Source organism: Bombina bombina, chromosome 4 (assembly GCF_027579735.1).
Source record: "Bombina bombina isolate aBomBom1 chromosome 4, aBomBom1.pri, whole genome shotgun sequence".
Classification (NCBI taxonomy): Eukaryota; Metazoa; Chordata; class Amphibia; order Anura; family Bombinatoridae; genus Bombina; species Bombina bombina.
The window spans coordinates 1,001,476,642-1,001,500,255 of NC_069502.1; the positions used below are offsets into that span (position 1 = coordinate 1,001,476,642).

Genomic DNA, 23,614 nt, shown 5'->3' on the forward strand with positions numbered 1-23,614 from the left:
TCTCATTTAAAAAATATATAAAATTTTCCTACCTGCTTGATGATGTTTTTTGCAGTTGCCATCATTTCATCTGAATAAATTTCAAAGAAATTCAACTTCCGCTGCTTTAACAACCCAAACACCAGTGATACCAACCTTTCCTGCATAACAAAAAAAAATGTCAAATGATACCGTGAGAATAATATTTCATTCAAATTATTGGTCATACTCAAGATTTAATGTATGTGTAACAGCAGGTATTGTTCTATGTCAAGTCAAAATGAAACTATGAGGTTCTCTCTCTACTATTACTTCATCCAACTGCAAAACATAATTTATGCTTACCTGATAAATTTATTTCTCTTGTGGTGTATCCAGTCCACGGATCATCCATTACTTGTGGGATATTCTCCTTCCCAACAGGAAGCTGCAAGAGGATCACCCACAGCAGAGCTGTCTATATAGCTCCTCCCCTAACTGCCACCTCCAGTCATTCGACCGAAGACAAACAAGAGAAAGGAGAAACCATAGGGTGCAGTGGTGACTGTAGTTTAAAAATAAAACATACCTGCCTTAAAATGACAGGGCGGGCCGTGGACTGGATACACCACAAGAGAAATAAATTTATCAGGTAAGCATAAATTATGTTTTCTCTTGTAAGGTGTATCCAGTCCACGGATCATCCATTACTTGTGGGATACCAATACCAAAGCTAAAGTACACGGATGAAGGGAGGGACAAGGCAGGAACTTAAACGGAATTTACCACTGCCTGTAAAACCTTTCTCCCAAAAATAGCCTCCGAAGAAGCAAAAGTATCAAATTTATAAAACTTTGAAAAAGTATGAAGCGAAGACCAAGTCGCCGCCTTGCAAATCTGTTCAACAGAAGCCTCATTTTTAAAAGCCCATGTGGAAGCCACAGCTCTAGTAGAATGAGCTGTAATCCTTTCAGGAGGCTGCTGACCAGCCGTCTCATAAGCTAAGCGTATTATACTTCTTAGCCAAAACGAAAGAGAAGTTGCCGAAGCCTTTTGGCCTCTCCTCTGTCCAGAGTAGACAACAAACAAAGCAGATGTTTGACGAAAATCTTTAGTAGCTTGTAAATAAAACTTTAAAGCACGAACCACGTCAAGATTGTGTAATAGACGTTCCTTCTTTGAAGAAGGATTAGGACACATTGACGGAACAACAATCTCCTGATTGAAATTCTTATAAGATACCACCTTAGGTAAAAACCCAGGTTTGGTACTCAAAACTACCTTATCTGCATGGAAGATCAGATAAGGGGAATCATACTGTAAGGCAGATAACTCTGAAACTCTACGAGCCGAGGAAATAGCTACCAAAAACAGAACTTTCCAAGATAAAAGCTTGATATCTATGGAATGAAGAGGTTCAAACGGAACCCCTTGGAGAACTTTAAGAACCAAATTTAAACTCCATGGCGGAGCAACTGGTTTAAACACAGGCTTGATTCTAACTAAAGCCTGACAAAACGCCTGAACGTCTGGAACATCCGCCAGACGCTTGTGCAAAAGAATAGACAGAGCAGAAATCTGTCCCTTTAAGGAACTAGCTGACAATCCCTTTTCCAATCCTTCTTGGAGAAAAGATAATATCCTGGGAATCCTGACTTTACAACATGAGTAACCCTTGGATTCACACCAATAAAGATATTTACGCCATATCTTATGATAGATTTTCCTGGTGACAGGCTTTCGTGCCTGAATTAAGGTATCAATGACTGACTTGGAGAAGCCACGCTTTGATAAAATCAAGCGTTCAATCTCACAGAAAGAAGCTCTCCTGCCTCAGCTTCTGCATATTGTGAGGGGATATCAGACATAGCTACTAAAGCGTCAGAGTGCTCTGTATTTTTTCTAGTCCCAGAGCTGTCTCGCTTTCCTTGTAACCCTGGTAGTTTGGACAATACCGCTGTAAGGGTAAGATCCATAACTGCCGCCATGTCTTGTAAAGTAAACGCCATGGGCGCGCTAGATGTACTTGGCGCCTCTTGAGCGGGAGTCCCTTGAGCGGGAGTCAAAGGTTCTGACACGTGGGGCGAGTTAGTCGGCATAACTTCCCCCTTGTCAGTTTCCTCTGGTGATAAATCTTTTAAAGACAGAATAAGTAAAATCAGTACATTTGGTACACATTCTAAGAGGGGGTTCCACAATGGCTTCTAAACATAATGAACAAGGAGTTTCCTCTATGTCAGACATGTTTAAACAGACTAGCAATGAGACCAGCAAGCTTGGAAAACACTTTGATAAATGTAAACAAGCAAAAAATAAAAACGGTACTGTGCCTTTAAGAGAAATTTTTTTGTCAGAAATTGAAAAACAGTGATAAAAAGCAGTAAATCTTACGAACTTTTTACAGTGTGTATAATAGACTAACAGAGCATTGCACCCACTTGCAAATGGATGATTAACCCCTTAGTTTCAAAACCGGATCAAAAAAACGATATAAACGTTTTTCAACAGTCACAACAAACTGCCACAGCTCTGCTGTGGCCCTACCTGCCCATATAACGATTTTGAAAGGCACAAAAAACCACTCAGAGAGGTCCCAAGTGTTCAGGAGACTCCGTCAGGGAAACTCGATGTCTCAAGCTGCAAAATCTGATGCGCATTTAGGCGCGAAAATAGGCCCCTCCCAGAGGGCCTAACAAAACTAACCCTAGGCAAAATCTAGCCAGCCATGTGGAAAAAACTGGGCCCCAATAAAGTTTTATCACCAATATGTAGAAAAAAACATTTAAAACACTTCCAGCAAACGTTTTATTTTTCAGCAATGTGAGAAAGTAATAAGAATATTACCTTTTACAGCAAGAATGAGACAAGTCGTTATTAAATCACTGTAATCAGGAGACCCTGCACGCCATTCCCCCAGCTGAAGTTACCTCTCTCTTCAGTTATGTGTGAGAACAGCAATAGATTTTAGTTACAACATGCTAAGATCATCAAAGACCACAGGCAGACTCTTCTTCTATTTTCTGCCTGAGGCTAAAATAGTACAACTCCGGTACCATTTGAAAATAACAAACTTTTGATTGAAGATAAACTAAATAAACACCACATCTCTCTAGCTACTTCCTTTTTTGTCGAGAGCTGCAAGAGAATGACTGGTAGTGGCAGTTAAGGGAGGAGCTATATAGAAAGCTCTGCTGTGGGTGATCCTCTTGCAGCTTCCTGTTGGGAAGGAGAATATCCCACAAGTAATGGATGATCCGTGGACTGGATACACCTTACAAGAGAAATAAGCCCATGTATGTGTGTTTGTAGAACTGAAATGGGAACATAAACTCTGCTCTCCCCCCACCCACCGCCCAAAAAAAAGAATTGCATTTTTTATTTTATTTTTGAAAAGTGAAGATAAAGATTTTTCAGAAAAGTAAGTCAGTGAGCAAGGGGTCGATTTATCAAAGGCTTTCCCCAGCATTTGAGCCCCTACGGCTGCAAGTTCTCACACGAGAACCTGCATGCCGTATTTAACATGCAGCAGTCATCAGACCGCTGCTTTGCTAACCTCGTCACCACCTCTTGTTTGGTGAAATTCAATCTCCCCGGTCTTTTCCGACCGGGGAGATTGACCGCTACTGCCCGCGCGTGATTGGCTGTGAGCGGGCAGGATTGCACACGAGTGCAAGAACATAATTTATGTAAGAATTTACCTGATAAATTCATTTCTTTCATATTGGCCAGAGGTCCATGAGCTAGTGACGTATGGGATATACAATCCTACCAGGAGGGGCAAAGTTTCCCAAACCTCAAAATGCCTATAAATACACCCCTCACCACACCCACAATTCAGTTTAACGAATAGCCAAGAAGTGGGGTGATAAAGAAAGCAGTAAAAAGCATCAACAAAGGAATTTGGAAATAATTGTGCTTTATACAAAAAAATCATAACCACCATAAAAAGGGTGGGTCTCATGGACTCTTACCAATATGAAAGAAATGAATTTATCAGGTAAATTCTTACATAAATTATGTTTTCTTTCATGTAATTGGCAAGAGTCCATGAGCTAGTGATGTATGGGATATCAATACCCAAGAGTCACTAGAGAGGGAGGGATAAAAATAAACAACAGCCATTTCTCGCTGAAAAAATAATCCACAACCCAAAATATAAGTTATTCTCATAATGAAAAGAAAAACTTAAAACATCAGCAGAAGAATCAAACTGAAACAGCTGCCTGAAGAACTTTTCTACCAAAAACTGCTTCTGAAGAAGCAAATACATCAAAATGGTAGAATTTAGTAAATGTATGCAAAGAAGACCAAGTTGCTGCTTTGCAAATCTCATCAACTGAAGCTTCATTCTTAAAAGCCCACGAAGTGGAGACTGATCTAGTAGAATGAGCTGTAATTCTCTGAGGCGGGGCCTGACCCGACGCCAAATAAGCTTGACGAATCAAAAGCTTTAACCAAGAAGACCAGGAAATAGCAGAGGCCTTCTGACCTTTCCTAGGACCAGAAAATATAACAAATAGACTAGAAGACTTCCTGAAATTTTTAGTAGCTTCAACATAATATTTCAAAGCTCTTACCACATCCAAAGAATGTAAGGATCTTTCCAAAGAATTCTTAGGATTAGGACACAAGGAAGGGACAACAATTTCTCTACTAATGTTATTAGAATTCACAACTTTAGGCAAAAAATTAAATGAAGTCCGCAAAACCGCCTTATCCTGATGAAAAATCAGAAAAGGAGATTCACAAGAAAGAGCAGATAGCTCAGAAACTTTTCTAGCAGAAGTGATAGCCAAAAGGAACAACACTTTCCAAGAAAGTAGTTTAATGTCCAAAGAGTGCATAGGCTCAAATGGAGGAGCCTGTAATGTCTTCAAAACCAAATTAAGACTCCAAGGAGGAGAAATTGATTTAATGACGGGCTTAATACGAACTAAAGCCTGTACAAAACAGTGAATATCAGGAAGTTTTGAAATCTTTCTGTGAAATAAAACAGAAAGGGCAGAGATTTGTCCCTTCAAGGAACTTGCAGACAAACCCTTATCCAAACCATCCTGAAGAAACTGTAGAATTCTAGAAATTCTAAAAGAATGCCAAGAAAATTTATGAGAAGAACACCAGGAAATGTAGGTCTTCCAAACTCGATAATAAATCTTTCTAGAAACAGATTTACGAGCTTGTAACATAGTATTAATTACTTTGTCAGAGAAACCTCTACGACTTAGTACTAAGCGTTCAATTTCCATACCTTCAAATTTAATGATTTGAGATCCTGATGGAAAAACGGACCTTGAGACAGAAGGTCCGGCCTTAACGGAAGTGGCCAAGGTTGGCAACTGGACATCCGAACAAGATCTGCATACCAAAACCTGTGTGGCCATGCTGGAGCCACCAGCAACACAAACGATTGTTTCATGATGATCTTGGATATCACTCTTGGAAGAAGAACTAGAGGCGGAAAAATGTAGGCAGGATGATAACACCAAGGAAGTGTCAGCGCATCCACTGCTTTCGCCTGAACATCCCTGGACCTGGACAGGTATCTGGGAAGTTTCCTGTTTAGATGAGAGGCCATGAGATCTATCTCTGGAAGACCCCACATCTGAAAAATCTGAGTAAATACATCTGGATGGAGAGACCACTCCCCTGGATGTAAAGTCTGACGGCTGAGATAATCCGCCTCCCAATTGTCTATACCTGGGATATGCACCACAGAGATTAGACAGGAGCTGGATTCCGCCCAAGCAAGTATTCGAGATACTTCTTTCATTGCTTGGGGACTGTGAATCCCACCCTGATGATTGACATATGCCACAGTTGTGATATTGTCTGTCTGAAAGCAAATGAATGGTTCTCTCTTCAACACAGGCCAAAACTGAAGAGCTCTGAGAATTGCACGGAGTTCTAAAATATTGATTGGTAATCTCGCCTCTTGAGATTTCCAAACCCCTTGTGCTGTCAGAGATCCCCAAACAGCTCCCCAACCTGAAAGACTTGCGTCTGTAGTGATCAAAGTCCAGGTTGGCCGAACAAAGGAAGCCCCTTGAACTAAACGCTGGTGATTTAACCACCACGTCAGAGAGTGTTGAACATTGGGATTTAAGGATATTAACTGTGAAATATTTGTATAATCCCTGCACCATTGATTCAGCATACAAAGCTGGAGAGGTCTCATGTGAAAACGAGCAAAAGGAATCGCGTCCGATGCTGCAGTCATGAGGCCTAAAACTTCCATGCACATAGCCACTGAAGGGAATGACTGAGACTGAAGGTGCCGACAGGCTGCAATCAATTTCAAACGTCTCTTGTCTGTCAGAGACAGAGTCATGGACACTGAATCTATCTGGAAACCTAAAAAGGTGACCCTTGTCTGAGGAATCAAGAAACTTTTTGGTAAATTGATCCTCCAACCATGTTTTTGAAGAAACAACACTAGTTGATTTGTGTGAGATTCTGCAGAACGTAAAGACTGAGCTAGTACCAAAATATAGTCCAAATAAGGAAACCCCGCAATACTGCGCAATTACAGAGAGTAGGGCACCTAGAACCTTTGAAAAGATTCTTGGAGCTGTTGCTAGGCCAAAGGGAAGAGCAACAAATTGGTAATGCTTGTCTAGAAAAGAGAATCTCAGGAACTGGATGAATCGGAATATGAAGGTATGCATCCTGCAAGTCTATTGTAGACATATAATGTCCTTGCTGAAAAAAAGGCAGAATAGTCCTTATAGTCACCATCTTGAAAGTTGGTACTCTTACATAGCGATTCAAAATTTTCAGATCCAGAACTGGTCTGAATGAATTTTCCTTCTTTTGGACAATGAATAGATTTGAATAAAACCCCAGACCCTGTTCCTGAAAACACACTTCAGGAAAGCCTGAACTTTTACTGGATTTGCTGGGATATGTGAGAGAAAAAATCTTCTCACAGGAGGTCTTACTCTGAATCCTATTCGATACCCTTGAGAGACAATGCTCTGAATCCATTGATTGTGGATAGATTTTATCCAAATATCCTTGAAAAACCTTAATCTGCCCCCTACCAGCTGAGCTGGAATGAGGGCCGCACCTTCATGCGGACTTAAGGGCTGACTTTGGTTTTTTAAAAGGCTTGGATTTATTCCAATTTAAGGAAGGCTTCCAATTGGAAACAGATTCCTTGGGGGAAGGATTAGATTTTTGTTCCTTATTTTGACGAAAGGAACGAAAACGGTTAGAAGCCTTAGATTTACCCTTAGGTTTTTTTATCCTGAGGCAGAAAAAACCCCTTTCCTCCAGTAACATTTGAAATAATAGAATCCAACTGAGAACCAAATAAATTATTACCTTGGAAAGAAAGAGATAATACTCTGGACTTAGATGTCATATCAGCATTCCAAGATTTAAGCCACAAAGCTCTTCTAGCTAAAATAGCTAAAGACATGGATCTAACATCAATTTTGATAATATCAAAAATGGCATCACAAATAAAATGATTAGCATGTTGCAGTAAACCAACAATGCTAGATATGTCAGAATCCAATTCTTGTTGCGCTAAATTCTCCAACCAAAAAGTTGATGCAGCCGCAACATCGGCCAAAGAAATTGCAGACCTGAGAAGATGACCTGAACATGAATAGGCTTTCCTTAGATAGGATTCAAGTTTCCTATCTAAAGGATCTTTAAAACAAGTAATGTATTCCATAGGAATAGTGGTACGTTTAGCAAGAGTAGAAATAGCCCCATCAACTTTGGGGATCTTTTCCCAAAATTCTATAAAAATTACAGGTAAAGGATACAATTTTTTAAACCTTGAAGAAGGAATAAAAGGAGTACCTGGCTTATTCCATTCCTTAGAAATCATATCAGAAATAGCATCAGGAATAGGAAAAACCTTCTGGAGTAACCACAGGAGGTTTAAAAACAGCATTTAGACGCTTACTAGTCTTAATGTCAAGAGGACTAGCTTCCTCAATATCCAAAGTAATTAACACTTCTTTTAACAAAGAACGCATATACTCTATTTTAAACAAATAAGTAGATTTGTCAGTGTCAATATCTGAGGAAGGATCTTATGAATCAGATAGATCCTCATCAGAGGAGGATACATCATTATGTTGCCGGTCATTTGAAATTTCATCAACTTTATGAGAAGTTTTAAAAGACCTTTTACGTTTATTAGAAGGCGGAAATACAGACAAAGACTTCTGAATAGAATCAGTAACAAATTCTTTAAAATTCATAGGTATATCATGTACATTAGAAGTTGAAGGAACTGCAACTGGCAATGTACTATTACTGATGGATACATTCTCTGCATGTAAAAGTTTATCATGAGAACTATTACAAATGACATTCGGAGATATAATTTCCACAATCTTACAACAAATGCACTTAGCTTTGGTAGAATCGATGTAAGGCAGCAACGTTACAACAAATACTTCTGAGGCAGGATCAGATTGAGACATCTTGCAAAATGTAAAAGAAAAAACAACATATAAAGCAAAATTATCAATTTCCTTATATGACAGTTTCAGGAATGGGAAAAATATGTAAACAGCATAGCCCTCTGACATAGAGAAATGCAAGAGGCAAACAGCAATGGGGTATAAAACTACTGAAAAATTTGTCGCCAAGTATGACGCACAACGTGAGAGAAATTTTTTTGCCGCCAACAACATCCGGAAATGACACAGTGGCGTCACTAACGACGCAACCGTGTGTAAGACTTCCAGCATCAACTACGACGCCGGAAGTGACAAACTTGTGTCAACGTACTTTTCGCGCCAAAAAAATTATTGCACCAAGAATGACGCAATAAAGTCTAGCATTTGGCGCACCCGCGGGCCTAATGCTGCCCGCAATTTGAGAGAGTAAAAAGTAGTCAATTTGAAAAAAGACTAAACCCCAGGTAAGAAAAAAATATTTCTCAATATGTTTTATTTCCCAAATATGAATCTGACAGTCTGCACAAGGAAATACATCAACCTGACTCATGGCAAATATAAGTACAATACATATATTTAGAACTTTATATAAATGCATAAAGTGCCAGACCATAGCTGGGGTGTCTTAAGTAATAAAAAAGATACTTACCAAATAGACACCCATCCACATATAGCAGATAGCCAAACCAGTACTGAAACAGTTATCAGTAGAGGTAATGGTATATGAGAGTATATCTGAAAAGGGAGGTAGGAGATGAATCTCTACGACCGATAACAGAGAACCTATGAAATAGACCCCCGTTAGGGAAATCATTGCATTCAATAGGTGAGACTCCCTTCACATCCCTCTGACATTCGCTGTACTCTGAGAGGAATCGGGCTTCAAAATGCTGAGAAGCGCATGTCAACGTAGAAATCTTAGCACAAACTTGCTTCACCACCTCCATAGGAGGCAAAGTTTGTAAAACTGAATTGTGGGTGTGGTGAGGGGTGTATTTATTTGCATTTTGAGGTTAGGGAAACTTTGCCCCTCCTGGAAGGATTGTATATCCCATACGTCACTAGCTCATGGACTCTTGCCAATTACATGAAAGAAATAATGCTCCTGTGCAATGCTGAATTCCTCCATGAGAATTCAGACCGCCAGAGGCAAGCTGCGGCGGACAGGGGTGTGTATATTCGCCCCTGTCTGCCCCAGCTTGATAAATTGCCCCCCAAGTGTGAGAATTTGTGTGATATTTACTAACATTTCATTCTCTTAACCAGGTCTGTGTGGACTAGCAGGGAAAACGTAAAAAGGGCAAGTTTGATAAAAAAATTTATGTAAGAGCTTAGTTGATAAATTAATTTCTATCATGGTGACGAGAGTCCACGAGCTTGTTGATGGGATATACATTCCTACCAGGAGGGAGCAAAGTTTCCCAAACCTCAAATGCCTATAAATACACCTCCCACCTCACTCATAGCTCAGTTTAACGTATAGCCAATTTAGTGAGATGTATAAGGAGTAAAAGCATAAAAAAGAGGAACAGGATGAATAAGGTGCTTTCTACAAAAAAAATCATAACCCCTAAATGGGTGGGTCTCGCCATCATGAAAGAAATTAATTTATCAGGTAAGTTCTTACATAAATTAGGTTTTCTTTCATATAGGTGGTGAGAGTCCACGAGCTAGTTACTGATGGAATATAATACCCAAGATGTGGAAGTCCACCAGTAACTATAGAGGGAGGGAGAAAATTAAAACAGCTATTTCCGCTGAGAAATTAAATCCAAAAAAATAAATTAAGTTTTCTTAAAAAAACAAATCATAGGCACTAGAATCAAACTGAAACAGCTGCCTGAAGAACCTTTCTACCAAAAGCTGCTTCCGAAAAAGCAAAAACGTAAAAATGGTAACAAAGAAGACCAACTGGCTGCTTCATTCTTGAAAGCCCAAGATGTGGCAACTGATCTTGTAGAATAAGCTGTTATTCTCTGAGGCGGCGACTGCCCTGCCTCCAAATAAGCTTCAAATTTCAACCAAGAAAAAATAACAAATAGACTAAAAGTCTTTCTGAAATCTTTAGTAGCATCAACATAATATTCCAAAGCTCTTACCACATCCAAAGAATGTAAAGATCTTTCAAGAGTATTCTTAGGATTCTGACACAAGGAAGGGATGATGATTTCCCTATTAATGTTGTTAGAATTCACAACTTTAGGCAAAAATTTAAACGAAGTCCGTAGAACAACTTTATCTTGATGGAAAATCAGATAAGGAGACTCGCAAGAGAGAGCAGATAATTCAATTAAAGGGCTAAGCGCTGGCGCATCGCAAACAATGAGCAGGGTAAAATGACCTAGGACCAGCAATACTGCCCAAAGCAATATGACTGCATCTGAGGACCCTTCTCATACAATCATGCAAGCCACGGCAAACATGACTCTGGCCACCCTGAACACCATTAAGTATTAGATCAAAGACTACACCACATTAGGGAATTGGACTAATGACCCGGGAGACCTAATACATAGGTCAGAGCTGAATCATCACGGCTCTATAGCCATAAAAACCAGCACTCATGATCTGACAGCACGGTCCTTGAGGGTCACTATAAACTTCACAAGACGCGCAATCCCTATCTACACAGCAGGCTGTTGTATTGTATATCGGCAACGCCATGAGAACACTATTCCTGCATACCCTGACTAACCGGGTACAATTCTCACGCAATCCTCCGATCTCCATTCCAGTGGCTTTGAATTTGTTTCTAAGAAGGACTGGGATGCACTAGTTTAGTTTAATAATCCCAAATAACCAAAACGTTTTTTGTTTTATGCAAGTGGAGAGATTAGATCTCATTGTTTAAATGTTAACTATTATCTGGTATTTAATATATTCAAATGCCTAGCACTTATTATTACAATACCTATATGCCTTTTGTTAGAGATTTGGTGCATAGTATAACCCCTTTTTGAGTAGCCATGACAAGAAGGGTTTAGGAGCTAACAAGAGTAGAAGAATCTCTCAAAAAGAAACATAATATGTTCACAAAGGAGTCCTATCTTTTATTTCTTATTCTATCACTAAAGCAGTGGAATTTAGACACCCCTCCAAAATTATCTACATTGAATGGGCACTAACTATTCACATAGATCTCTACATACTACTATATAGAGGATGCCCAGATATAATGTTAGCAAGCAGGTATTACTCCTCTACAATTTATAAGGCTGCTGCCTACAGCCGAGACAGCAACCTACTTCCACAAACACACTAGAGCAGTGCTTTCCAAACTGTGTGTCGGGACACATTAGTGTGTCGGCAGTAGTGTGTAGGTGTGTCCCTGCTTCAGCACAAATTTAAAAAAAATTTTTTTTTGGTTTCTGACTTTCCGCCTGCCTGCTATGCATATCACATGGTTGACACGTGATTGATACCTAGTGGGTCACAGATCATCTTAATCTATTGGCGCAGCTCCGTGGGAACTGAAACTATTCCCATTGGCGGCACATTGGCTCCTGACTGCACGTGTAGTCTCCTTAATTGGCTCGTGACTGCATGTGTAGTCAGTGAGTGGGACAGCAGTGTGTTTGCAGCGTGGGCAGTAGTCAATCGGACTCACCGAGCTCTGAGGGCGGCAACTTAAATGCTGAGCTGAAGTCAGTGGGGTTTTTTTTTTTGCAACTAGCTCCAAGCAGTGCATTGCTGCTCCTGCTCTTCATATATGGATAGGAAGGGGAAGCTTAAAATTGCTTCATGATGAAATGCGAGTGTCTTTATCTAATATTCCACCAAATATTCAGAAACTGTTCATCTCATCAACCTCATACATCCCATTAAAATAGTAAGTAGAATTTTCTTTTTAATTCTTGCACATACTTACATACTGTTACTTGTAAATACATTTCATTATTATACCATTTATGTATGTGTCCTTATCTCTTAAAACAAGTTAGTTTAAAATCCTGTTTGCCAGTACAACTAAATTACTGTGTCGCGAAATTATGTAGGTCTAAAAAGTGTGTCGCCAACATGAAAAGTTTGGAAAGCTCTGCACTAGAGGATAATATATTCTCCTTAGCACTGTAGTTTCCCCTGCTTGCTGACTCAGTTATGTATCCTGACATTAAACAACCAGGCTTAGAAGTAACACGTCTACCACTCCAAATACTGGACTATTATAGGACAAGGGATTCTAAACAATATTAAAACTGAACCCTTGATATTGTTCATCTAATAACACCATTACCACAGGGCACAATGAAGGAACAAAACTCACGTATACTAATATGGCCCTTTAAACTTTTCCCTTAAATCAAAGTGGCATATATCACAATGATTAAACCTTCATTATATTATAATTATCTATACAGGATTCCTATAAAGTTATCTAATTAGCTTAATTCCTATAAAGTTATCTCATTAGCTTAATTGTACAAGTGTTGTTATATATATAGATTGTTGTACATAGTTTTGGCTCTTTGCATCTTAACTTACATATCTTGTTTTGGCATTGCCAACTATTTCCTGAGATGCAAACTTTCTTTTTGTTGTTATGTTTACTTTATCTATTACCATCCCCTCACTACGGTCATATATTTTACAACAGGTCCAAGAGAGACCTTTAAAGAACAAGGGGGAAAAAAAGAAGAGAGGACTGAATATCGACATGATTAAAACAAACTGTTAGATATGATGTAAATATTTGACATGTTTGTACCCAATGATGCAAATGTATTGTCCTCAATAAATAAAAAAAAAAAAATACAAAAAAAAAAGTTTTCTTAATTATCTTTCTTTTCTACATACCTCTTCTAAAACATGAAGGTCATCTTCCAATGGTCTGTTTAAGTCACTGCGAACGTATGAAGTAAATTCAGCAATGATCATTTTATCAATTAGTTTTTCCAGTTCACATAGTTGTGATCCAAGGTGCCTGGTTAAAACAAATACAAAATAATGCTATATTATCAAGCTCTGTACTATGAAAACAATAACACACACTGCTCGGGGGGGGGGGGGGGGGGTTAGAATTACTTTATAAATGGATTAGCATCATCAATACAGTAACAGTTATTTGTAATACAAACAGACTTGCATTTATAGTCAAAAGCTAAACCTGTTTCTTACTAAAAAAAAAAAAAAGACGACGACATTTTTAAATGTAAGTTAAAAGCCAGTTCGATTTTGCTAGAGATTAGCATATGCACATTGAAAAATGAAGTATACTCAAACAACTAGAACAACCTTTTAAGGCGAGCCTGCTTCCCGCAATGTAAGAAGCAGTGTTCATTAGTCCGCTGCTTCTTACACCATCCCTGAGGTGGCAAGGGAAATCACTGAGAGCTCGCTCTCGGTGATTGACAGCCCCTTTAGTCACGCAAATGAAAGGGTGGGTATTACACACTGCAATGAGTGTGTAACGATACATATGGGCCAGTGGGCAAACAGATCCGCTGCCTGTATGTAGCAAAGGCAGGTGAGCGGACAGCTTCGCAAGTTGAGAAGCTGTCCGCCCGCCTCTTAGTACATGGGGCCCATAGATTTCTGGGGCTCACAGGATATGTCATGGACCATATACATAATTCAAATTATAGGGATAGAAAGATCAAAATTTAAATGTGCATGGGTGCATTTCAAATTGAAAAAAGATTTTTTTGCAATTTACGTCCATTAGCAAAAAGTGAAAGTTAATACTGTTTTTCTGTGGCATACGCACATATCCTTCAGGGCCCTTGACAGTATTCTAAACATAAAACCGAGTTGAAAGGATCACCTATGATGAACCTTTAATTTTTTAACCTAACAGGATATTTTTATTAATTATTGTATTTGCAATTTTGTTCACGTTGTGTATATGTGATTATCTATTATATGTCATTTTTTAAATCTGTATATAGTACAGGGATAGGTTTGTAGCATACTTTGTATTGGTAAATTGTAATTAACTGTGTATTAATTATGTGATTGTTTTAACTATTAATATAGCACTTAAAGGTTCATTAAACGCACATTTTTCTTTCATGATTTAGATTTCTTGCTCCTGTTTGTGTAAAGAGTATTTTCATATGCAGAGGAAGGGGGGGGGGGGGGGAGTCTGCTCTTTTTGCTATAATACCATTTTCAGTGGGTGTTCCAGCTATCCTTTTCAACAGAGCTAAACTGTGAGCTTCTAAGTAAGTTTTTAAATGGATTTATACTGGATATTTATATCAGTATCTGTGCATATTCTTCTTTATAGTAGTGTCTATTACATGCAGTTATATGAAAATTGGTGTATACTGTCCCTTTAAGATACCGGGAACCACAACAGAGCAAACTGCCACATGAATATTCTCCAAGGGTAGAAAAAAGGTTAGTGTACCCAGGTAAAAAGAAAGGCATTGCTAGAAAACAAAGAGATAAAATATCTGTAACCCCCAAAGAACTGTCCATGTTGAGGCCAAACTGAGACAAGGAAAGGAACTGGAGAAATGGCCCCCATAGACCACTGCATTACATTCACAGTTCTGCACCAAGATAAACCCATATGTGATAGAACAAACAAGAATTCACTTGTTTCTGAGCATTTACCAAGGTGTCAGTTATGATCAAGGATTTACTAACCAAACTTGAGACTATTTGAAGAAAATAAGTTTAAAAGGGACAGTAAAGTCAAAATTAAACTCAAATGTATTGGACAGATCATTACATTTTAAACAACTTTCCATTTTATTTCTATCAATTTTGCTTAGTTCTCTTGGTATACTTTGTTAAAGAGTAATCCTAGGTGTGCTCAGAAGTGTGCACGTCTTCAGCCATTTGGCAGCAGTGTTATAGCAATGTTATGCATAGTTGCAAGCACTGCTGACAGACTACTAAACACACATTCACACTCCTGAGCTTTCAGCCTACCTAGATTTACTCTTTAACAAAGGATACCAAGAGAAGAAATTAAATTATCATAGAAGTAAATTGGGAAGATGTTCAAAATTGAGTCACGAAAGTTTAATTTGGACTTTATTGTCCCTTTAACCCTTTTAATTACTAAGCCTTTTTTCACACCAGTGCTGAGCCAATTTTGAGCTTTTCTGCTACCTAGATTTAAGCAATATTGTAATTTAAATTTCAGTGAATGACTCAAACAAATTATATACTGTTTTATCAGCAGGCCTAGCAGATTCACAATATACCATTATTAGATTTATAATTCATGGCATATGAGATATCAGCAGCAAAAACTGTAAAAAAAATAAAATTAAAAAAAAAAAAAGTATAATTTTTTCTTAGATTTTAGTAAATAATACAGAAAATGGCTAAGTAACCACTGCTGTTACTGTGATCATCTTACTAAATTGTCATCATGGGTAGCCACATGTGAAATAGGGGCCCATAAGGGCTTTTATGGGTTATAATATAGATTAGAGAGGCCTCACTGTTCAGAACAGAAATAAGCACTCTTTTTCTTGCAAGGTTACCACAGTGATGCCTGGCTATACGGACAAAATTCATATTTATTTGAGAGGGACTTGTCTACTAGAAAGTAAAAACTTTATTAGGCATCTACACACACCAGATATTATTTGGCACATATAACGAGCCATTCCAAAGAAAATCCCAATGTGTTTTTTCCACTTTATTTAAAAAAAAGATCCTTACAAATGGCTTTTGAACCTCCCCCATCAAGCTCCCTTACAGTGAGTTTCCTGGTTCTGCCCTCTTTGCGACATGGTGACGTCACCGGCAGTCCCATGAAGCCTGGGAGTACCGCCCACTAGGCCACCTGAAGAGAGGGGAATTGCCAAAAACTGTGTTTGATCGGCAATCCCGCTGCATGAGGGGAAAGGGGGGGAAGGGATAGTCATGCACCTAAATGTAGCGATGTGCACGTCAAGAACGCCTCGTCAGGCGCATCAAAGGGGTTAATGAGCTTTTCTGTAAAAACTGTCTTTCAAAGGGACAACTTGTAATTACAAGACATTTCTGTTCTTTTGATGTAGAGTCACAAACTAAACTTTTGCTGATCAATAGCAAAACTGCATCCATCATCTGCCTTACTTGGAGAAGCGAATATGGTGTTTAGTCTGCAGAAAACAAGGTTAGCCATGGTCATAATGCTAGTATAAAATGTATTGTTCTGCAGCTTTTATCAACTAAAGCCAATCAGGGACAGATATGCAGCAGGATGAGTGTTAAAGAGCCACTAAACTCAAAATCTTTCTTTCTTTCATGTAATTAGCAAGAGTCCATGAGCTAGTGACGTATGGGATATACATTCCTACCAGGAGGGGCAAAGTTTCCCAAACCTTAAAATGCCTATGAATACACCCCTCACCACACCCACAAATCAGTTTTACAAACTTTGCCTCCCATGGAGGTGGTGAAGTAAGTTTGTGCTAGATTCTACGTTGATATGCGCTCCGCAGCAGGTTGGAGCCCGGTTTTCCTCTCAGCGTGCAGTGAATGTCAGAGGGATGTGAGGAGAGTATTGCCTATTTGAATTCAATGATTTCCTTCTACGGGGTCTATTTCATAGGTTCTCTGTTATCGGTCGTGGAGATTCATCTCTTACCTCCCTTTTCAGATCGACGATATACTCTTATTTATATACCATTACCTCTGCTGATTTTCGTTTCAGTACTGGTTTGGCTTTCTACTACATGTAGATGAGTGTCCTGGGGTAAGTAAGTCTTATTTTCTGTGACACTCTAAGCTATGGTTGGGCACTTTTATATAAAGTTCTAAATATATGTGTTTAAACATTTATTTGCCTTGATTCAGGATGTTCAATATTCCTTATTTCAGACAGTCAGTTTCATTATTTGGGATAATGCATTTGAATAATAAAAAATTTTATTACCTTAAATTTGACTTTTTCCTGTGGGCTGTTAGGCTCGCAGGGGCTGAAAATGCTTCTTTTTATTGCGTCATTCTTGGTGCAAAAAAATTTCTTTGTCATTTCCGGCGTTGTACTTGTCGCCGGAAGTTGTTTGTGATTGCGTCATTTTTTTTTTGACGTTTTGCGCCAAAAATGTCGGCGTCGCCGGATGTGGCGTCATTCTTGGCGCCAAAAGCATTTAGGCGCCTAATAATTTGGGCGTCTTTTTTGGTGCTAAAAAATATGGGCGTCATTATTGTCTCCACATTATTTAAGTCTCATTGTTTATTTGCTTCTGGTTGCTAGAAGCTTGTTCATTGACATTTTTTCCCATTCCTGAAACTGTCATTTAAGGAATTTGATAGATTTTGCTTTATATGTTGTTTTTTCTATTACATATTGCAAGATGTCTCAGATTGACCCTGGATCAGAAGCTACTTCTGGAAAAACGCTTGACTGAGTTCAGTCCTACCAAAGCTAAGTTCATTTATTTTAAATGTTATGAATGTTTATCTTTAGCTATGGTTTGTAATAGGTTATCATGATAAACTTTTACATGCAGAATCCATTAGTATTTATGCTTTATATATTGCCATTCTTTTTACAGATGTACAAGAAATATTTAGAAGATTTTTAAGAAATATTTTTCTGATTCTATTTTAAAGGCTTTGTCTGACTTTGTGCCTTTCTAATAAAATTTTTAGGTCTTTTTCAACTTCTTTTTTAATTATTGAAGTTTCAAACAACATACTGATTTATCCTTCTCTGATGATGTTTTTTCTCATTCAGAATTTTCTTCATCAGATATTGACACTAACAAATCTATTTTTTTATTAAAGTACATTTGTTCTTTGTTGAAAAGGTGTTGATTATTTTACATTAAGGTAACTAGTTCTTTTTCAAGACTAGCTAACACTATTTCTGCTTATTTATTCTTCTGTGTTTTCAGAGTTTTTTTTCCAATTCCTTATACTAGGGAATGGAATAGGCTGAAATTTTTCTTTTATTCCTTCTTCTAAGGTTTTAAACTATACTCTTTGCCGGCAGTTTAATTCAATTTGGAGGGTTCTCCAATTTATTGGGGCTCTCTCTACTCCTACTAATTATGCTATTGTTTCTATAGCAAAATAGTATTTATTTTCCTTTAGATGGTTGTATCTTATTTATGGAAAATTATTTAGTTTCAGGTACTTTTCTTGGACCTATGATTTATTTGGATGTTGCAATTGCTTCATTTTTTTCTGTTTACTTTAAGTTCAAGTATCAGATTATGATTTATTTTAGCATTGTTAAAGGAAAAAAATTTACTAGACTAGGTGCTGTTGCATTTGTCTTGTTGTTTTGCATTTATTGATTATGCAAGTCCACTGTATTGTCTGGTCCTTTAACTGGACTATCATGCTAATAATTTAATTTGTGTCTTCATTTTATTGAATATTTTCGCAAATGAGGTTTAATCTATGTCTTTAGCTGTTTGAGGTAGAAGAATTTTGTGATTTCCAAAAATCCATATTTCTTTTGTTCTAAGATAATCAATTATTTGTTTTATAATTGGATTCAATTCTTAACTGTTACTCTGGGCTTCAAGATTGAGTTCTAAGACTAAAACTTTAAGCTTATACTAGTTTGGTTGTTCTTATTATGGAATGAATTCCTGAATTCTTTCCCAAGTAAGATGTTTTTAATTGGAAATTTTTTCCGTTCGAAATCAGCTCCCTTAAATTGCGATGTATGTGCCGTATTCAAGCTTGGCTGGCAAGGGGCAGGTTAAGACTTTTTTGAAATTTATTTGGTTCTATTCAGGTCCAAATTTCTTTGATTTTATTCCAGTAAGGCTAACACTTTCTTTAAGTGTGTTTCGGTCCTATTTATTTTGGGTACTGTTGAAGCATGGCTGGTCACCCGTGGGGTTCAAGCGCTGCTCAGACCTGGAATCTTCTGGGTTATTTCTTCCAGTTCCATTTTTAGGAACTGGGTTTTGGATTTTTTACTCAAACTATTCTGCCTTTTTTTGGTCAGTGATAGCATTATTTGTTTTCTTTAGATACAATAAATGCATATTTTTTCTGTATTCATTCAGATTATTTTCTGAGGATGCGGAATCTCATATGATTCACTTTGTTCTTCAGGACATAGTTAGAGGATCTTTATTTCAAAAGCTCTTGATTCCTCTCACAAGGGTCACCTTTTTTGGGGATTCCAGATAGTTTGTGTCACTGTCTTTGTCTCTATCAGACAAGGGACAATTTTATTGGGTTAAGTCTGTCGGTACCTTTAGTCTCTATTATTTCCTTCAGTTGCTATATATGCATAGAAGTTTTTGGTCTTATGGCCACAGCATTGGATTCAATTCCCTTTGCTCATTTTCAATAGAAAGAACCTTTCCAGTCTTTTATGCTGAATTATGGTGCAGGGATTCTAGGGTTTCGCTTTTTAAATCTTCAAATCCTAATATTTATCTCTCTTGATTTGGTGGTTAAGATCACCATCATTTAGTTCTACAGGTCTCTTCGTTTCTTTCAACCTGGACCATGATCTCTACAGATGTGTCTTTTTGGTTGGGAGGCTGTCTGAGGATCTCTGTCAGCACAAGGGGTTTGGAAATCTCAGGAGGCGAGATTACCATTTGATATTTTATAACTCCGTGTTTTCTCAGAGTTTTTCAGTTAGTTTTCTTTTTGAGGAAGAGACGTTTATTGTTTTTCAGACAATATCACAACTATGGTGTATGTCAATCATCAGGGTAGGACTATCAGTCCTTAGGCTGTGACAGAAGTGTCTCGGATATTAGCTTAGGCTAAATCCAGCTCCTATCTAAATTCTGTGTTTTTTTCCCAGGTATAGATATTTGGGAAGCGGATTATCTCTGTTAATCAAGCTTTACATCCGGGAGAATGGTCTCTCATACCCAGATATGTTTTTCATTTTTTCAGATGTGAGCATTTCTAGAAATAGATCTGTTGGCATCTCATCTGAATAAAGAACTTCCCAGGGGCCTATTCAGGTCCGGGGATCCTCAGGCGGAAGTAATGTATGCATTGACATTTCTTTGGAAATTATCTTTTTTGCCTATTTCTTTCCGCCTCTAGTTCTTCTTCCAAAGTGATTTTCCAAAATTCTTATGGAGTATTTGTTTGTTATGCTGGTGGCTCCAGCATGGCCTCTCAGGTTTTGGTATGCGGATTTCATTCGGATGGCCAGTTGCCAACCTTGAACACTTCCGTTTAAACCAGACCTTCTTTCTCAAGGCCCATTTTTTCCATCAGGATCTCAAATCATTAAATTTGAAGGGATGGAGATTGAACGCTTGGTTTCAGGCTCATAAATCTGTCTCTAGAAAGATTTATTATTAAGTCTGGAAGATCTACTTTTCTTGGCATTCTTTTAAAATTCATAGAATTTTTTTTTTTTTTTCAGGTTGGTTTGGATATGGTTTTGTCTGCAGTTCTTGTTAGGACAAATCTCTACTCCTTCTGTTCTTTTTTCACAGAAAGATTGCTAATCATCCTGATATTTATTGTTTTGTTCAGGCTTTGGTCCGTATCAAGCCTGTCATTAATTCAATCTCTCCTCTTTGGAGTCCCAATTTGGTGCTGAGGGCTTTACAGGCTCCTCCGTTTTGAAACTATGCATTTTCTGAACATTAAATTACTTTCTTGGAAAAGTATTGTTCCTTTTGGTTATTTCTTCTGCTAGAAGAATTTTTGAGTTATCTGCTCTTTTTTGTGAATATCTTTTTCTGCTTTTTCATCAGGATAAGGTAGTGTTACTTCCTGATATTCATCATTTTTTTCAGGTTTTGATTCGTATCAAACCTGTCATTAAGCCAATTTCTCCTCCTTGGAGTCTTATTTGGGTTCTGAAGGTTTTTCAGGCTCTTCTATTTGAGCATATGCTTGCTCTGGACATTAATTACTTTCATGGAAAGTATTGTTCTTTTTGGACATCTCTTCAGCTAGAACAGCTTTTGAATTATCTGTTTCTCTTTTTTCTGATTTTTTTCATCAGGAAAAGGTGGTTTTTGCTGTCCTCATTTCAATTCTTACCTAAAGTTGTAAATTCTAACAAACATTAAGGGACAGTATACTGTAAAATAGTTTTTCCCTTAATGTGTTTACAATTGCTTTTTTACCAACTGCAGAGTAAAAAATGTATGAAAATTAGCTTTTTAAGGTTTATTTCTGTATATTAAAGCTCTGATTTTGTGTTTTGAAGCCACAGCCTAATAAAATAGGTTGAGCTTGTAGATATAATCAGATCTCATTACTGTATCACATTGTGCACATAAACTTGCTTCTTTATCTTATATCTGTCCTTAAAACAATCACCAGTACTTTGAGAGAACAATGGAAAATCAACATTTTATTACCTTATCTCTGCTTTATCACACTGGGAGTGTAATTTCTTCTGCTGGCTGTGTTTACAAAGCTTATCTATAGCTGGTACGCGCGGCCACAAACTTTCAGAATAGGTGGGGATACCACATGCTAAATTAACAATTTCAGATGCCAATATAAGGGTAAAGGAGCTACTTGTAAACAATTTAATACACTCCAGCAGGTAAAGTGGATCATTGGGAACAAATTAAAGGGGAGAAAATTTTTGAGTAAACTGTCCCTTTAGGGAGGAATTATTCTTTTCCTAAGACTTCTTTGGTGAGATTCTTACATTCTTTGGATATGGTAAGAGTTTTGAAATCTTATGTTGAAGCTATTCAGATTTCAGATAGTCTTCTAGTCTATTTTTTATCTTTTCTGGTTTTAGGAAGGTCAAAAAGCTTCTGCCATTTATTTGGCATCTTGCTTAAACTTTTGATTCATCATGCTTATTTGGAGTCGGGTGGATTCCCGCCTCGGAGGATTATGGCTCATTCTACTAGGTAAGTTTCTACTTCCTGGGCTTTTTAAAGAATGAAGCTTCTGTTGATCAGATTTGCAAAGCAATGACTTGGTCTTCTTTGCATACTTTTACTATGTTCTACCATTTTGATGTTTTCTCTTCTTTAGAAGCAGTTTTAGTAGAATGGTACTTCAGGCAGCTGTCTCAGTTTGATTCTTCTGCTTATAATTTCAGTTTTTTTCATTATAAAACTTGAAACTTTTTTGATTTGGGTAGTGGATTCATTTTTCGGCGGAATTGGCTGTCTTTATTTTTATCCCTCCCTCTCTAGTGACTCTTGCGTGGAAGTTCCACATCTTGGGTATTTATTATCCCATACGTCACTAGCTCATGGACTCTTGCTAATTACATGAAAGAAAACATAATTTATGTAAGAACTTACCTGATAAATTCATTTCTTTCATATTGGCAAGAGTCCATGAGGCCCACCCTTTTTTGTGGTGGTTATGATTTTTTTGTATAAAGCACAATTATTCCAATTCCTTATTTTTTTTGATGCTTTCGCTCCTTTCTTATCACCCCACTTCTTGGCTATTCGTTAAACTGAATTGTGGGTTTGGTGAGGGGTGTATTTATAGGCATTTTAAGGTTTGGGAAACTTTGCCCCTCCTGGTAGGAATGTATATCCCATACGTCACTAGCTCATGGACTCTTGCTAATATGAAAGAAATGAATTTATCAGGTAAGTTCTTACATAAATTATGTTTTCATGATTCAGATAGAACATACAAATTTAAACAACATTACAATTTACTTCTATTATTTATTTTGCTTCATTTTTTAGATATCCTTATTTGAAGAAAAAGCAATGCACATGGGTGAGCCAATCACATGAGGCTTCTATGTGCAGCAACCAATCAGCAAAGAATATCAAGAGAATAAAAGAGAATCAAGAGAATAAAACAAATTAGATAATAGAAGTAAAGTAGAAAGTTTAAAAATGCATTCTCTTTCTAAATCATGAAAGAAAAAATGTGGGTTTCATGTCCCTTTAAGAAGTCAGCAGGGTGCATTTTAAGCTCAGAGAAAAAGAAAACCCTCAGTTTTTAGAGCTCAAATATATGAAAAGGGGTCAAAATGAAAAAATAAAGTATATTGCACAACTAAACATTTTATGTAAAAAAAATTAAGGTGTTTACAGTCCCTTTAACAGCAATTAAATGGGTATGAAACCCACAATTTTTTTTCATGATTCAGATAGAGAATACAATTTTAAACATTCCAATTTACTTCTCTCTAAATTTGCTTCATTCTTTAGGTATCCTTTGTTGAAGTAATATCAATGGAAACGAGTGAGTCAATAACACGGAGACATCTATGTGCAGCCACCAATCGGCAGCTCCTGAGCCTATCTAGATATGCTTTTCAACAAAGTATATTAAGAGAATTAAGCAATTTGGAAAGTTGTTTAAAATTGTATGCTCTTTCTTAATCATGAAAATAAATAAATGTGTTTCATGTCCCTTTAAGCATCACCCCAGAAAATCCGTGT

The 23,614-nt window shown here is 37.5% G+C and overlaps 1 protein-coding gene across 2 annotated transcripts in view; it reads right to left on the reverse strand.

Moving 5' to 3' along the window:
* The window catches only part of VPS54 (VPS54 subunit of GARP complex), a 352,784-nt gene that overhangs the window by 188,744 nt on the left and 140,426 nt on the right, over positions 1-23,614 (reverse strand). For both annotated transcript variants that reach the window (XM_053712074.1, XM_053712073.1), the window contains exons 8-9: positions 13,176-13,302; positions 33-140 (exon numbers count right to left, since the gene is read on the reverse strand). In XM_053712074.1, the coding sequence (XP_053568049.1) occupies positions 33-140; positions 13,176-13,302 (235 nt within the window). The remainder of the gene's footprint in view (positions 1-32; positions 141-13,175; positions 13,303-23,614) is intronic.